The sequence below is a fragment of the Eulemur rufifrons genome, chromosome 7, assembly GCF_041146395.1.
Source record: "Eulemur rufifrons isolate Redbay chromosome 7, OSU_ERuf_1, whole genome shotgun sequence".
NCBI classification, from domain to species: domain Eukaryota; kingdom Metazoa; phylum Chordata; class Mammalia; order Primates; family Lemuridae; genus Eulemur; species Eulemur rufifrons.
Window position 1 is genome coordinate 179,483,397 of NC_090989.1, and position 18,145 is coordinate 179,501,541.

General features: G+C 37.9%; 1 protein-coding gene across 3 annotated transcripts in view; it reads left to right on the forward strand.

The window, feature by feature from the left end:
* The window catches only part of CHL1 (cell adhesion molecule L1 like), a 74,583-nt gene that overhangs the window by 37,922 nt on the left and 18,516 nt on the right, over positions 1 to 18,145 (forward strand). For all 3 annotated transcript variants that reach the window (XM_069473826.1, XM_069473828.1, XM_069473827.1), the window contains 8 exons: positions 1,149 to 1,289; positions 1,622 to 1,733; positions 3,099 to 3,265; positions 5,776 to 5,941; positions 10,895 to 11,019; positions 14,515 to 14,616; positions 14,813 to 15,010; positions 16,257 to 16,327. In XM_069473826.1, the coding sequence (XP_069329927.1) occupies positions 1,149 to 1,289; positions 1,622 to 1,733; positions 3,099 to 3,265; positions 5,776 to 5,941; positions 10,895 to 11,019; positions 14,515 to 14,616; positions 14,813 to 15,010; positions 16,257 to 16,327 (1,082 nt within the window). The remainder of the gene's footprint in view (positions 1 to 1,148; positions 1,290 to 1,621; positions 1,734 to 3,098; positions 3,266 to 5,775; positions 5,942 to 10,894; positions 11,020 to 14,514; positions 14,617 to 14,812; positions 15,011 to 16,256; positions 16,328 to 18,145) is intronic.

Genomic DNA, 18,145 nt, shown 5'->3' on the forward strand with positions numbered 1-18,145 from the left:
AATATATTCATTTATGACTCCCAGAAGGAAAAAGGTATATAAGGAGTCTTCTCTTCTAATATGTAATAGTCAATGTTTTCTATAACCTAATACTTAGTATGGTTATTATTTTGTATAAGGGAGACATAAGTAGAAAAAAGAAATTAGATTGACTGGTAACCTTGCAATGTCATTTAAACTAAAAAAAATTTTATATCTTTGCCCCTCCGTCGACATTCCTAGCTAACATGTTTTCCTTCCCATTGCTTTTTGTGCGTGTCATAGCAAGAGCACAGGGTTTAGAGTCAGAAAAGTGACCAAATGCTGTGGGATGTGTCATTCACCTTCTCTGAAATCCAGTCCCCTCACCCCTAAAATGACCAGATAAATGTTGGTCTAGCAGGTTCTGTGCAGCATCAATGAGACAATGCATATGTTATTACATCCAATAATGGTTTTTTGGCCCTTAATAAATGCACTGGAAATGTTAGATGTTCTCATTTCCAAAAGATATTTTCAGAATTATACTTGGATCAAGAGTGGGATAGGTTTTATTGTCCCAAAGTGAAAAAGCTGGCCTCTGTTCTCAGGAAAGATTTAGTCTTGTTGGGCAAATGAAATATATGAGCTACATACCTGAAGTGGTTCAGTGGTGAAGCAAGACAAATGGAATGAAGGCTGCAAATCAGAACACTGCAGAAGGGCAGAGAAGTGTGACAGGGACACAGGTAGCAAGGGGAAAGTAGCAGCCAGTATTTGTAGTCTGGGGGATGGTGCATAATGTGTTGAGCATATGATTTGTGCTGTGCGGTGTCTGGATCTAAATTCAGAAGAGTAAGTAAGGGTCAGTTTATTGTGGGACTTGAATACCAAACAGATAATCTAGAATCTTTTCATGGGTATGTGTATGGAAAGTCTCTGAGCTGAAGATCAACAGATATTCTGACGATAAATATTAATTTGGAAGGAAGATTGAAAAGGCAGAAAGATATCTGGAAAGAAAAATCTATGGTTGATGTTCAGAAAGTCTAAAGAATTGGCTTCAATGAACTATTCTTCACCCTAAAATGGTCTTAAAATATAAATACTGTGTGACACATTTAATAAATGATATATAAATATTTTATGTCCCACTCTTTATCAAACTGACATTCTTTAATCTCTTTCAGATCATCCATTTGCTGGTGATGTTATCTCCCCTGGGGAAGTCAGTTTTACCAACCTACATCCAAATCATACTGCTGTGTACCAGTGCGAAGCCTCAAATGTCCACGGAACTATCCTGGCCAATGCTAATATCGATGTTGTAGGTAAGCATACCTGAGAGCAGATATAACTTGCTGTTTACTGAAGGAAAATGGTGAACGTCATATTTGCAAATATCCATTGAATTCTTGACACATACAAGATGGGAAAAAAAAAATCAGAGTCCCTTTCACTGTACATTTGGACATTAGACTTCATAGTGAAATTATCCTTTCAAACATGTATTGAATTCGGATACTTTTCTAAATCAAGAATATGTGCTGTAATATTCATCTGTTTTCCATTCATATTAATATGAATATGGCATAGAAAAACTTAATTTGCATATATTTCTTACATGGAAGTTTAAAACTGTATTTATATTATTTTCAAATAGATGTTCGTCCATTGATTCAAACTGAAGATGGAGAGGAGTATGCCACTGTGGTTGGGTACAGCGCTTTCTTACACTGCGAGTTCTTTGCTTCACCCGAGGCAGTAGTCTCCTGGTAAGCTGGCACTCGGTTTTCTTAAGAGAATGTCAGTTACAGACTTCACCTTGCTTCTTCACCCATCATTTGACAGTTTGCATTGTGTCTATGTGGTCACATGTACCCTATGCCTCTGAGAAATAAGGTAACAAACTTAAGCACTTCTGAAAACATTGGCTAGGTTTCTAAGACTTTCTCATGTGGGGAAATACAGAGAGGCATTGATGTTCATAAAGAAAAGCAAAGAATTGAAGTGCTCACTAAGGCAATTTGAAAGGTAGAATTGGTTTTTCATCATACGGATATCTCAAGGTCAAATTTTACTTTACTGTTGTTTTGGAATTGTCTAAATAATTATCTAAGCCTGCATTTAATTCTAAATACATTTGCTTCAACCTTTTCCAAAATATATTTTGATTTTAATTTCAGTATATTCATTGGTATCATAATCATTTACCATGTTAGTTACTTTACTGAAAAAGCTTGGTTGAATTGTTCTTGAATAATTTTACCAGTGTTCTGGAGGGTAGAGTGAGATGAGTGAGCCCAGGTTATAAAAGTGTAGGGTCAGATTGTGTCTTTATTTAAAAGTGTGATACCTAATTTGTTCATCATGGGGTTTTTGGCATTATTTTTGCTTTTTTAAGAAATACTCCATTAAAATATTATTTATCTTGGTTACTTTGATGTTGGACTCTCCCTTAAATGTTGTATCTGAGACTAGTGCCCTCACTCACATGAGCCTAGTCTCTGCCTTGTAAAATCCTGTGTGAACAGCAGCCACAGTTTGTCCTTTGAGTTCTTTAGCTCAGTCACTTATTGTGAAATGTGCAGGGTAAATCAACCTGTGGCAGCAAATGCTTGGAAAATGGATGGATGTAGGGGAAAATGACTCTGGGGTTGATGGGGTAAATGTAATCTGAGTCCACAGGACAGGCAAGACTTCCTGGCTTATAATATTTCCCAATGACCAATGTTCTCCCAGGACAGCAGGAGGTTTGGAAGGTTCATTATCTCTTTCAATTACTAGCTTTCCCATTTAGTACCCTGGAGCAATCATTAACTAAAGAGTTCACCCATCAATAAGCCAGAAAATATTTATTAAGCTCTGAGGACACATGCAAAATGGTGCTGGTAGCTATGAGAAATACAGCAGGAGCATAGAGCATGGGCTCGGATTTTCTGTAGCCACAGTCTAGTCAAGCAGATAAGTTATACATCCAAGATCCATTTGGAGAAAAATATAAAACCCAGTGGAACATTTTATAACATTTTCTAAACTCCTAAAGAAGGAATTAGCCTGAATGACATCAGTGACTAGTATCAAAAAAACTGTACAATTCTGCCATACCCCAGATTGATTTATGCTTTCTCTATCCATAGGCAGACGGTGGAAGAAGCAAAACCCCTTGAAGGCAGGCGGTACCACATCCACGAAAACGGCACATTGCAGATCAACAGAACCACTGAAGAAGATGCTGGGTCATACTCTTGCTGGGTAGAAAATGCTATAGGAAAAACTGCAGTCACAGCCAATTTGGATATTAGAAGTATTTTTATTTCACTGTTACTTTGCATGAATTCTCACATAGGTTCAGTCTGTCTTCATTTTCCCAACTGGAATAATATAATTTAAATTTGAGCACTTGTTAAAGTTCTTTTGACTGTTTTTCAAAACTCCTGAATTATGTTTCATCCAAAAGCCTATCACAAGAATTACAGGAGATTCCGATGTTCTGTACATAGCTTTGTACAATTTTAAGAGGGAGCCAGGTGTCCTTAGTGCCGGATGACTGGCAATCTTTAAAATTCTCTATTTTGAGGTATTTCTGTAACTGTATTTTATTTCAGAAGCAACACAAGGAAGTGTTACTGGTAATCAAGTCTTTGAGCTAAAAATTTGGCAAACTCATAAAAGTTCAGCTCCATAAAGATTGAGGCATGACAGAATGAGGGTTTTTTTGTTTGTTTGTTTTCTTTCTGAGTCTTAAACAACTTTTTATTCCTTCTTTTCAGAACAAAGTCCTAGGAGCTGTGAATAGTCCCTTGACCTTCACAATTTTGATTTTAACACTGTTCAGAGAATTCTTTTCAGGAAAACGCAAAGAACAGAAAGGTTCTACAGTAATAGTAGGGGGGATGAGTGTTTCTTCTGTCATGTCAATATCTTGGCCTGCTCCCTACCTCTACCTAGATGTAGGGGGACATATTTGTTTGATCTTCTGATCATCTGTTTGATCATATGTTTTCAACTCATCTCTTGACATTTCTTTTTCTCTCTCTTCTCTTATACACTATTCTTTCCTTCTTTATTCCCTTTCTTTTTTACCTTCTCTTCTGTCTTATATCCTTTTATCATTTTATGGTATTTGCCTCTTTCTATGCCCAAAGTTATCCAACATGCCAACCCATGCACTCTATTTTTAAAGTACACAAATACTCTCCCACAATGTCTGCTAATCTCTGATGTCTTCTTGCATTTTCCAGTGTCATGTACAGTTTTCAAGATGCCCTTATGAAATCAATGAAGATGGTTGTTTTATACTTTAAAAAATAAACCTAGGTCAAGGTTAAGCAACTCAGCCAGGTTCAGAGTCAAAGAGAGTGAAGCCTGGAATCTAAGTGAACCTTTGTGTTGCTAGTGCCCAACACAGTGTTTGGCCCAAAGTGGACCTCAAAACTTTTAGTGGCCAGAGAGGTGGCAAGTTTATGAACTTTCACTGAGCTCTCATGTTCCCTTTATATGTAAGGAATATATGTATAAATCATATCAATGAAGGATTAAGGACATAATTTTTGCATATAAAAAAGGAATGGAGAGAGTGGAATTGAGTATGAGACTGGGTAGTGATTGGAGGCATAAGCTTTGGTATTGGCCAGATTTGGGTTCGAGTACTGATTCAGTCCTTTACCAGTTAGGAGAACTTGGTCTTGTCATTTAATTTCATTTTAGCCTTAAGTTATCTTCTCTTGTACGGTGAGAATATTAACATCCATAGAGATGTTATAATCATAAAATGCCGCAATGAATGTGAGCTTCTTAGCAGAGTCCTGGTAAATAGAGAAATACTTATTAAAGGATACCTATTGTTATTAAATGGATTTCTGACTTTAAATTTAGAATTAGGAATAGGGTGTTTAATAATTCACTGAAAGTTCATTCCACTTAATGATCTCTTCAAGTTTCATGCCTGGAATAACAAATAATTTTATTAACACTTTCAGTTTTTAATCAGTTTCTTAAGAAACATGTAGATAGCAATTATTAGAGTATGATCATGGAATTGGAGGTCAGTTTATGCAATTTGGTCTCTGAGAGGGTCCCCAAGTGCCAAGGACCACATTAAAAAGCATACCTACTTTTAAAAAAGCCTTAAACAGTAAGGATTGTACGTATTGAAATGATCGCAATCAAGCAGACATTTCACAGGACAGCCATGGTACTAATCTTTGAGCTTCCTATCGTCGATACTGCCAATTCACCCACTCCACAGGAACTTCAGCCAAAGTGTACTGAGTGCATACTGTGTGCAGGCTCCCTCCTAGGCTTTGGGGACACTGCAGTGTAACAGAACACGCACAGGCCCTACCTTCACCGGCTTGCTTTCTAATTCCTCACCTCATGGATAGTTCATCCATGCATCGTCTTTCACAGTTAACCTTAGGTTTCTGAGTTAATAATAAACATGCTAATAGAAAATCAACTACAACAACAACAACAACAAAAAAATAGTGCTTTGATTACATATCCAGAAGCACTAGAGGAGAAATTATATTATTTTCAATGTCTAGAGACATTTGTTTGCTCATTCCCTTTGCCCAAGAAGTAGTGAGGGAAAGTGCTAAACTATTAATTGATACTTTCACCTAAATTTTGTCAGGTGCCCAGGTCTGGGTGGAAAGTAATGATATATGATATTAGGAAATTATAATGGGACAAACATTGCGTGAGGATTTGATGATTATGTTGACAATTTTGGCTGATTAAATTGCAGGCACTTAGTAACAAAATAAGCTGTCCTCTGCAGTTCTAACTAACATTTTTGCTTGGTCAAAACAGATGCTACAAAACTTAGAGTTTCTCCTAAGAATCCTCGTATCCCCAAATTGCACGTGCTTGAATTGCATTGTGAAAGCAAATGTGACTCGCATTTGAAAGACAGTTTGAAGTTGTCCTGGAATAAAGATGGAGAAGCCTTTGAAATCAACGGCACCGAAGACAGCAGGTAGATAAACTGTCATGACATGTCTTATTATTTTCTTGGGACGAATACTTTGCATTTCAAAAAACAGTTCTGAAAGGTATTCATAGTGAATTAGAATTCAAAAACTGACTAGTAGAAAATGAAGCCACTGACTAACAGAGAAAGAAGCCACCATAGGTAATTGAGGCCGATATATTGCAGAAACTTGGGTGCTTACAAACAAAGACTGGAAGAGCTAGGCCTAGAGGGGGCTGCATATTGATCTCTTGGGTTCATGATCACACGGCACTGCAACTACAATCCCGGGACCTGGAAACTGCTCCTGTCTCAGGGTCACCTCACCCCATGGGTGCTCCTGGTGAGTCTACCCCCTGGCCATTTTCATGCCTGCCAGAGCCACCGTCTGCTCCCCCTGCCCCAGAGAAGGTGATGCCGCTTCCTCTTCTAATTTCCAATCTCACACGAGTCTATCTCACTGGCAAGACCTAAATCATATCTGGAATTCTTCCTGCAAGAAAGTATTGGCAGGTATATTTCTGAGTCTTATAACTTCTGTATAGAGAATATAGAAAAAATATATAAGAGAGAATATAGAATAAAGTGTGAATGAGTACTTATTAGCACTGGAAAATATTAAGTACATCAAAGAAGGAGAAGAGAATCAATATTTACTGAATGTCTACTTTTTCAAATGTGTGAAGGTCAGCTTTGCTTCCTTCTGCATTGTTAATAAACAGAGTTAAAACTGGAACATCTTGGAGCCAAATCTCACGTGCAGTTAGGTTTTAGTATTCATCACTCTGGAAAATAAATCTGAATGCCTTTAGGTGGGACATGCACTCCTTGGATGAGACAACAACAGTGTCATGATGAGGACCATGGACTCTGGAGCTCAGAGATGTGGGTTTGAATTCCAGCTCTGTCACTTATTGGGTCTATGCTCTTGGACAAGCTGTTTGACATCTCTGTGCCTTAGTTTTACATTCTATAACATAGTTTGATTATAAAATAAAAAAGGTACCTTCATCATAGGGTTACCGTCAGTTAACATAGCAAGCATTTAGAAAATACTAAGTGCACAGTCTGTTTTCGCTATTACAATTTGCACTACTCATTTCTCCAGTCTACCTGTCTCGTTCCTGTTACTTGCTAGGCCTCTGTTGGTATTTATGTGTGTGTACACCGTTAATGCAAAGGCTTTGGTCTCAGCCTTGGTACTTAATTTGTTCTCTCCTTCCTATGTATGTATATAAAGATTTGCAGAAAGGCAGTGTATGTGTTGCAACCAATTGTCATTGGAACAAGAGGAGATTAATTATACATACCTAAAAGCTACACTCTGCAACAGCGATCTTCAGCTTCAGGTTAGGTCTCAGTTGACCTGCCAACTGCTCAGATCTGCCTAAATTGTTCCTCTTTTGTCACTACTGCCTGATTATCTGGGGTCTTCCATGTGACCTCTGGGCTATGGCCAAGAAGGGAATCAGAGACCCATGCCTTGTTGGTAATGGGACTTACACATTTAGGCTCCGCCTCAGAGTCACCAGTGGGCCTCTTCGTGTGGCCACGTTTTATAGTTTCTACAGGATACTGGGGCTGACACTCCAATGAAGCTCTGACTGTCCAACTAGACTGAGCAAATGACAGATGTCTTCCACTTTTCCTTAAACAAATGGTGGGGGTGAGGGAAAGTAACCTTAGCTCAGAAGAGGCCCCAGGAGTGGGGAAGGCTGAGAGTGCCTGCTGCTAGCTGGTCCTCACTGCTGCCAAGGGCAGGCATCAGGCATGGAAATATAGCGGGGAGATGAGATCATAGGTATCTGCCAAATTCGTAGAGAACAATCAGCGACTTCATGCTTCTCACCTTCTTCTGGGACACCTTCTCCTTGTCACTTGGCTAGAGACAGAAGCTTTTACCCAGCAGTTTCTACTCAAATGTACATGGTGAACAATGAGAAGTGAGAATTCCTCCTACTCTTCCCTCCTGTTGCCTCTGCTGTGCAGGGGTGTGGCTAGGTACTGGGAACTGCCACTCTGGGCCATTGTATCCCCCGGGCACCTCATAATATGTTAGTACCGCCTGTGCTCACTGTCACTCATTACTCCTCACAGCAACTCCGTTGCTGTGAGGAGCCCCAAGGGATTTGGGGCTGAAGGCTGAAGTGGCCCCAAGGGATTTCCTCTGCATTTCTACCCCGCAGGTGGCTATAGACCACACACTATGGTTATGAAAAGTGAAATGGAGCATGGATATGAAGCCATTTCTAAAATTTATACTGTGCTTAACAAAGGTAATGGAGATGGTTCATGACGGTAGGCGGAGTGAAGGACCCAGCTCTGCAGGGGAGCCCGCAGTGGTAGAGAGGGGAGGATGTGCTATATGCTGATATCAGCCGGAGGGCGTGGGAGGACAGGGTGTGAGAACACAGTGGGAGGTTCTATCCTTGGCATCCAGGAAGGGCTGCTTTTTCCCTTTAGAAATGGTGGCAAATGCATGGGGTGGGGGGAGATGAGGATGCACAGATGACAAGGGAGGCATCGGGAAGAGTCTTTTCCTAACAAATTCGGAACTGAGCTAATTTGTTCAAGCAAAGAGGCCGAGAGGCAGGAGGGGTGGGAGTTGGGGACACTAAAATATCAACTGTGGGAAATGTGATTAGCGATAAGCCAGAAATGAATGAAATCAATTTGATTAATATGGTTAGTAACACTCTCTGAGCACATACTGTGCCAGGCTGTATACACTAATCACTTTATGTGCTTTACCTCATTTACTTCTCCTAAGGAGAAAGAAAATGCTGTTATCCCCATTTTTTAGATAAGGTGAATTAGGCTCAACGTTTTGCTCAAGGTTATACAAATAATAATTAATGGAACCGAGCCTCAAACAGAGGTCTCTGAAGAGAGAACCATGTGTCACATTCCCCCAGTGCAACAGATGTCACTCAGGTGGAATGGGCTGAGACAACAGTGGAGGGGAGCATGGATTAGGGACCAGCAAGCTGGATATTGCAGATGATGGAGATTTTCGGGCGATAGGTTTCTCAGGTGAGGTGATTAAGCAGGTAAAGACAAACAGGAAAAGATTAGGACACAATCCAAGATATGAAGATGAAGCCAAAGAACAGCTTCTGTGAGAGGAGAAATGACAGGTCTTCTTTAAAGAGAACCCAGTTGACCTATGATGGGAACATACTGTGAGAGAAATAAGCAAATGTTGTCTCAGGCAGAGAATTTGGAGCTGTTCATTACGGCAGCACAATGTAGTGTGGCCCTGCTAACGCAAATAGTTGTCAGATTTTGACGTGGGACAGAATTACCTAGGCTTCATGTTCAAATGCAGTGGCCCTTGTCCCACCTACAAATCTTCTGATTTGAAACTTGAACTGAAGCTGGGGCATGAAATGTTTAATAAGCTGCTTAGACACACCTTGCCCCCACCAAATTTCAAGAGCCAGTGGTCACTCAACCTTGATTAATTTGAGACACCTAAGCCACATCTATGCAATTGGAGAAAAGCATAATACAACGGTAAGTTACCCCCAAATTGATAACACTTTCCCTAGCCTGAAGCAGCCCATACCAGGGTGTAAGATTTCAGCTCCCAGTGGCCCTCAAGGTTGAGTAGCTTTGTGCAGGGCAGAAAAGCCCTGTTGCAAGAGGTTATTAAACTATAATACTTCATCTAAGAAAGAAAAACTTTTCAAAAATTGTCAGTGTATGCAAAGTTCTGATATTGTTTCAAATGGACACTTAACTATCATGAACTGAGAAGTTAATTTATGTCAAAGTTTTAACATGTCTAAAATTAGAGTGACATTCTTAACTAGCAACACCAGGTAATACTGGTTGGCAAATCGTTTGGTTATTGGTTATTAAAATAAGAGGCTAACTCTGTTTACACAATCAAAAGGCAGAACCATTTGTAATTTTACTGCAACTTGAAGTGATTTCCTATAATTCAAAATTCTTAGCATTTTATATGGGTTTTACATTTAAAATCTCAATTATACAGGAATCTTCCTTTCTCCCCCAAAGGATGACACTAATTTATTTCAACTAAACGGTAACTGATGTGAATATATTTTAAATCTAATGGAACTTTAAAAAATATGTGAATAGTTATGCAGACAATACATAAGTATATGGTAAAAGGTATAATTTATAAAGGAGCAATTTTCATGTAGTAAACCTTATTACGTCGTATTGGGAAAGGTAGAACAAATGATGTTGTAAAAAGCTTGTTGAAATGATTTGCGAAAAGAAGTACTAGACTGCCATCTACTGTTCAAATAAATCACAGTTTAATGGTTAGATTTTCTTTTCTCTTTTTTATTTGTACAAATTTATGGGGTACATGTGCAATTTTGTTGCATGTGTAGATTGCGTAGTGGTGAAGTCAGGGCTTTTAGGGTATCCATCACCCTAACTGCTACCATATTTTAATGTGTGTTCTACTTGGAAGGTGGAGGGGTGGAGAAAAAGGAAATTTGTGAAAAATAGAGATTATCAGACTCCATCTCAGCTATTCTGGTCCTGTGGAATGGGAGTGGGATTCAGAAATCTGTATTTGTAAGAAGCACCCCAGCTGCTTCCATGTGTTGGTTTCCTAAACATGGCTTAAGAATTATTCAAAAATATCCTAACTTATAAGGTGTAGTGCACTCTTTAAACCTGCTAGGCAGCATCCAGTGCCATCACTGACCCATGCATCACAGATGCTTGGGTTTCCTAACTTTCTAAAAATGTGATCCCCTTTGTGGGTATGTAGACATCTGTATCTGATTGAATAATGCTTTATCTCCAGGTTTCATCTGTGGCATTCTCTAATCAAATTTGAATTATATGAAATTGTTTTTTTCACTCTTCCTGTAATCATTTTCCATGGGGAATATACATTTTTGAAAGGATTGTATATTTCAGTGGTTTCTGTTGTTTTCATCCTAAATATACTCACTCTTTTTTTTCTGGTAGGATAATTATTGATGGAGCTAATCTGACCATATCTAATGTCACTTTAGAGGACCAAGGTATTTACTCCTGTTTAGCTCAAACTGCTCTCGATAGCATTGCCGATATAACTCAAGTGACTGTCCTTGGTAAGTGCACTAATTACTGAGAAATCTCTATTCTTTTTGTCTCCATTGTGGATTGAATTCCATTGTTCCTAGGCAATAAAGCCAATGATTATTTGAGCCTCTGCACATATATTGCTAGTTTGAATTTTTCGTTTAAAAAGTAACACCACTTTCAAATGTTTCTCCTCTTCTCATATAAAAGAAATTAATTAATGCTTAATTTCTCTTCCCTACATGGGTAAGGTTGCCAATAGCAGTAGGAGGTAAGTGGTGCTATCAGCCGAAAGAAAAATAAAAGCATGCTCGAGTTCCCAGTGCTTTTGAGCTACGCTTTCCTGGTGTGCAGAGAAATGCAGCTGAGGCATGAAGGTGGGCTAGAGTGAAGGGGTCCAGGTGAGGGTCCAGAGGTGGCTGCACAGGGGTCATACTCTAAACCAGAGGCACAGACTGAGATCTCTGGGTTGCAGAAAGGGTGGAGAGGGACTTCCAGCGTTCTGCAAAAGAATGCCTTTGATTTTTTTTTTTAGACAACGATGCTCATTAGAAAACAGTGTGCATGCTCCACTAGTGTAATCAATGCAATTACCCCTGAAATCACCAATGTTTAAAGCTCTTAGAGCATCTGCTGGATGTTTTCCAATTTCCCTTCCAGATTCACTCTCCACCAGCTCTTTGACCTAGAAACTTGGCTTGTAAGGACAACATCAAAAAAACCACTTACCCTTGGCTTTCATTTGGTTCAGCCAACGGGGAACCCTGGGGGTGGAAGAGGGTGGGTGGGTTGTTAATGCTCCCTACTCCTTCCCTGCAGGAAAGCCAAAGTCATAGCTTACTCAGCCGGGCTTTCACCACACAATTCCTTCTGATGAGATTCTAGTAACTGCTACCCTATCGCCAGTATTTCAAGTCCCTGCTCCCCCACCCAATCCCCTAGATATCCCGGCCACACCTTTTTAAGAGTTTTTATTAAAAATTTTAGAAATATCCTAAATGCTTTGAACTCTTAAATAATTAATAATTTTCTACGGTGACCCCGACGGCTACAGACATTTTTCCATTTACCATTTATTCTGTTTCAGTGGGCACCATTTAGTCTTCCCTTTAGTTGGCTGATAATTCCTTAAAAGCGTTTGGTTTCGCCTAAATTCTTTTATCATATGTAGACTAATCACTGTTGTTAACAGGCCTTTGTATCTTTAGCACTCTTGTTGCTGGGGCCACAGGTAGGTTGCTAGCTAGGGGTGTGTTCATACAGACTAAGAGGAAAAAATTCAGTCTCTTCTGAGGCAGACTGATGAAAAATGGACAAAGAGGCTGGATCTGTGAAGTGAAGCAAATGGCTACCAGGTTAGGTTCTAAAAAAAAATAAGAACAGTTCCCAGATTGTGGAAGGTGTGGACTTGTGGACTTGGTTCTGCAAGATTAGACCTTTGGCAATAGGTATTTGAGCTTTCTCAGGATTCTAAAAACAGAAAGGTTCAATCCTCTAGTACTTATTCCAACAGTAATTCACCAGATAAAATAGTTGAGCTTCAGATAAACTAGAAATTATCCCAAACCCAAAGAATATAGGGGTAAATTTCAGGAACCAGAGGCTTTGCCCCTAAATATTTTGAGCGATGGCAGACACCAAAGGGCTTCCCTATTACTTGGTGCTTGCTTTCTTAATTTACTTAAAAAAATTGAGATTTTATTCTTTCATTCTTGTAATAAGGCTGCCATTTTCTAGAACCATTAAATTTTGTCAATTTTACATAAATAGTGGCTATGATTATTATATGCACTGTTTAGGTACGAAGTAATCTACCAATTTTTTTAGAATAAAAATAAAAATAATTTTCAAGGGCTATTCTATGAGATAGGCTGCATTTTTTAAATCACTTCTTCGAGTTCCCATTCTCAATTTTCAGACCAACCTCTGGTTTACAAAAGCGTATCTCAGCAACTGACAATAATGAACGACTATAGACACTTGGGTGGTTTCTAAAAGACTTCTTTTCCCCCCTGGAACACAGTTTTTAAAAGCATATACTTGACCCATTTCATTCAGAAGTTGTTTTCAAAAGCCTTGGCATAGACATGCTTTTAAGAATATCATTTTTTAAACTCTCAGTTGCAAGTTCATCAATTTTAGCTCCATATGATCCTTAGAGGAAACAGATTTGAATCCCATATGCAGCCTGCAGCCTTGGTTATTTCAGGAAACCTCAGATATCCGTGGACTCTTCGTAAGTAATGAAGAGAAACAAGTTCTCTGAGCTCAGAGATTCTGAAAACCGTCGAAGAAATACTTGTTATTTAAGGCCCTAAAGTTTGGACACATTCATGAGCTGCATTTAAAAAATAAGCATGTCTGATTCTGAATTGAAAACAATACTTTTTGTCAATGTGAATTTTCAGCAATTGGCAAGTATTCAACAGGAGCAACAGCTGATGCTTTCCCCTTGGAGAAGAGTGAGCCCCTTGAAAGGCCACATTAGATAATACCCTCATTATCTCCTCTGGGAAAAGATAAATGGTCTTCAATACTTGCAAGAATTCAAATCAAGTTTGGGGGAGTAAGGACCATTAGAGATAAGATTTCTTTTTACTGTTGCTTTATGTGAAAAGTACCAGAAATTCCCATGTTCTTTAACACTCTAAAATTTGTCATCACCTACTCAGTTTTCCAATTTCTGTAACAACATTTATCAGTGCCAAATTTCCCTCTTCCAATATGAGCTGCTTTGCTACTCTTTTTCAGTACTCCAAGTCAAGAGAGTATACAAGTTGCTTTATTATTAATATATTGAAAATTCATTCTTATAAGTCACAATAATAAAAATACAACACAGTTGCAGAAAAGAAAGGCAGAGCCTATGGTCTCCATCTTATTTTTCTACTACTATGAGACCAAATATTTATTGCTTTATATGGTAATTATATGCATGATTGAAGTGATAATATATTTTTCACTTATTCACTTAGTCACAAAACATTTATGGGCAAGGTACCGTGGCAATTCAAAGATTAAAATATGATCTTTCCTCTTGAAGGTCTTTTTAGCAACACACAGGAGATGCATTAGGCATATAAATAAGTATGAACTGAAATAAAATAAGTAATCTATTTGAGATACATCATATTTGTCAAACTTGAGTGTACATAATCATCACGGAGGAAAATTGTTTGCAAATGCAGATTCCGGGACCCAGCAACTTCAGTGAGTCAGGGGTAGAGCCTAGGTATCTTCATTGTTAATAACTACTCCCAAAAGAATTCTGATGCGCCTGGTCAAGGGTAACCCTTTGAGAACTGTAATCAGAGAAGAGGGAGATAATATGGTCAATTGTGACAATAAATGTGAATAAAGCTTCATTTGAAATAGAACCTCGGGGGCTGGTGAGATGTGAACAGCCGAGAGTGGAGATGGACCCAGAGAGGAAGCCTGGCTGGCCATGTGTTGGAGTGAGGGAAGCAGGTAAACAAAGGCAAAGATCTGCATTTTCCTTACCTTTATTTTTTCTTATTAATTAGATGTTCCAGATCCACCAGAAAACCTTCATTTGTCTGAAAGACAGAACAGGAGTGTTCGGCTGACCTGGGAGGCTGGAGATGACCACAACAGCAATATTAGCGGTAGGAAGGAAGACTTGAGATAACTATTTTCCTTACCCTACAGAGTTAAAATTAATATTGAAGCTATTTTTAACCACCCTTAGTGGATTATCCTTCTTAAAATGTCCTTTTAAATTTTTAATATCATGTATAAATTTTAGTATAACTTAATCATATTCAATGCATTCTAATGTTTTTCCCATATCCCTACTGCCAGAATATATTGTTGAATTTGAAGGAAACAAAGAAGAACCAGGAAGGTGGGAGGAATTGACTAGAGTCCAAGGAAAGGAAACGACAGTGATGTTACCTTTGGCTCCATATGTGAGATACCAGTTCAGGGTCATAGCCATGAACGAAGTAGGGAGAAGTCAACCCAGCCGGCCATCGGACCATCATGAAACACCACCAGCAGGTATGCAGGTTCTCACATCAGGTTTCTAACAAAATATTTCAGTCTGGCCCCATCTTCGGACATCTCAAAAACAAAAAAGATTGATAGAGTAGAGAAGGACTTTAGATTTCTACAAATAGCTTGAACAGTTCTGTAAACTGACAACAAAAAATACTCAAAGTCCATCAATTTCAGAAATATTTCATAGGAGTTTGACAGAGAGCAGGGAATTAGGGGGGTGGCATATGAGAAAACATTACCCTGATTAATTTCTGATGTCTAAATATCAAGTCTAGATCAGATACCGTCAAGTAAGTTCTACATTAGAGTTCAGTGTATAGGAAACTCAAGGATTCAACTTCTTTAAATAAAACTTTTGACTCACTGTAAGCACTTGTTTACATTTTCAATATATTTAACATCATTAATTTTTATATGTTTACTATATTTTTATATTTCCATATCTATTCAAATTCCCAAGAGGCCTTTTTTTTTTTTTTTTTTTTAAATCTCAAGAGCGACAGTGCTAAAATTTGTGTCACTGAATTGGCAGTGATCATAAATGTGGTCTGGCATGGTAATTTTTCTGCCCTTGGATAAAATAAATACGCTAGGATATAATTCTCCTTTTAGACTGAGAAAAAGCAAGTCGAGATAATAACTGAATCAGGTATTTGTGTGATTGTAGTGTATGTCAGACTTTACACTAAACTCCATACTGGGCTATTGCTAATAAAATGGATCCATCTGAATATGTTGATGGCTATGTTATGTGTCCTTTTCTAGTTGACGTCCCTAAAACTTGACTGTTCCTATTAATACATAGAGTTCAATTTTATTCTCCTACAGGCAAATATTCACAACATATATTTCTAATGACAATTCTAATAGAAAAAGTAAAGCAGATTTAAAATTAAAACATATTTAAAAAGTAGATTTAGAATTAAAAAGGAGGTTTAAAAATTTAAAATGCAGGTTTAAAATTAATACATATTTAGTAAACCATCTACACTTCATTGGATAATAATTATATCACTCCAAAAACCCTATTTTACTCCTTCAAGTAAAAATATATGTGTGTGTGTGTGTGTGTGTGTGTGTGTATTTAAAACCTGCCTTAAATCTTTTTTAGAAACTAAACCAGATAGAAATTAATAAGCATAATCAAAGTTATTTAAATATCTTATTTTGAGGGGTATGATATGATGACTTACCTATGGGTTACCATCCAGTGGGAAAAATAATGTTAATGCTTGTACTTTTTCAGCTCCAGACAAGAATCCACAAAACATAAGAGTTCAAGCCTCTCAACCCAAGGAAATGATTATTAAATGGGAGGTGTGTATTCCTTAATGTTTTATAGTTTTTTTTTTTTTGTGCTCTTTTTTCTTTCTCTTAGGTCTGCATGCTAAGTACAGTGATAGAACAATCTTTTTTAAGAACAATGGGATAAATTTTGGGTCTGAAATGAATTTGTGAGTTGTCATCATTGTATATTTTAAAGATCATTGTGATTAGAATGATGTATTCTAAAATAGAGTAAAACACTAGTAAACAATGTAAGGAATGCTGGTGATTTAGTTGTAATACGTTTTCCAAAGTTTCAGATTCCTATTAGTTTTCCCATTCAAAAAATACTGACAATTTCAAACTAAATTTAGTATGTGGTCTACTACTGCGGTCCCCAACTCCCAGACTACAGCCTGGTACCCTGTTAAGCCTGTGAGGAAACAGGCCAAGCACTACCTGAGCTCCGTCCATCACCACCTCTGCTTCCGTCCCTGGAAAAATTGTCTTCCATGAACTTAGAAACCAGGTAACACAGCAGGTGAGCAGCGGGCAAGCAAAACTTCCTGAGTATTTGCAGCCACTCCCTATAGCTCACATCACCACCAGAGCTCCCCCCCACCCCTATCTTCCCTCCTTGGATGAATTGTTTTCCATGAAACCAGTCCCTGATGCCAAAAAGGTTGGGGACCCCTGGTAGATATGCATATCAAAAGGATTACCCTGAAGGAATAGTCACCACTTACTATGCACCATTAGGCATTCTGTATACTCCTTTCTAATTCTGAGAACAACCTTGTCAAGAAAATATCATTAACACCTCAGGACATCCAGGATGATGAGTGTTTTGCCCATCACTACCCAACTTGAAATTAGGAAAGCTAGGATTTAAACATGGGTATCTTTGGTCTTCAAATCTCACTTTTTCCACCTTAATTTATCTCTGTTAAATGTTGTTAAATAGACTTCTCTTTGAATTCAGTGTAAAAGTTTATATCTGCTCACAGAAGTTTAATTGGTCTAGTGTCATTTCCAAATTACTTCTGCAGTAGTGAAGAACTGTATTTTCCTCTCCTATTTGGACATATTTCATAAACAACTACATTGACCTACATGAAAGTAAATTACCATTCAACCATTCTAATTAATAATATACCTCCAACATTGAATTCATTGAATTTTGTGTAAACATAGAACATTTTTTAACATATGTTAGAATATACTAATTTATTTCCACACTTCATTTCAGGTATGATTTTTGGAAAAATTTTTAAATGGTAAAGTTTGGTTTGCTTTTTTCTTCAAATATTGATCTTTTTGTACTCATTATATAATCATACGGCCCATCCCTGCAAAATATTTAGTCAGTATTTTTATATCAACATTAACCCTTTATTTCTACTTCATTGAAATTAAGTTTTGCAAGTTTAAGATGTACAAAATTTGAAAAACAAATTAGTCACACACAGAAACTAAATATGTCAAAGAATATTATTTCTTTCCTTGAATTTGTGGCCATATATAGCTACCACTAAATAGCTACCACTGCATTATCTTGATAATTTCTGAATTTATAGTCTGAAATTATGTTAGTCTTTTATTCTTTTAGAATAGATCTCTCTTATGCTCCTTTAAGTTCCATAGACATTTCCATAAGGTAGATGATGTAACTGATTAGATATCAATAATGTTATGTAATATGCAGGTCAGTTCCTCAGAGAAGCACACTATGTTCCAATAACATTAGCTCATTAACCCTCACCACTCCTTTTGGGGTGGTGATGGTCACTCAATGGTGTCAGCCTTACTATTTCATGCAGAGAAGCTGAGACTCCCAGAGTTTAATGACCTCACCCAGAAGCCATGTGC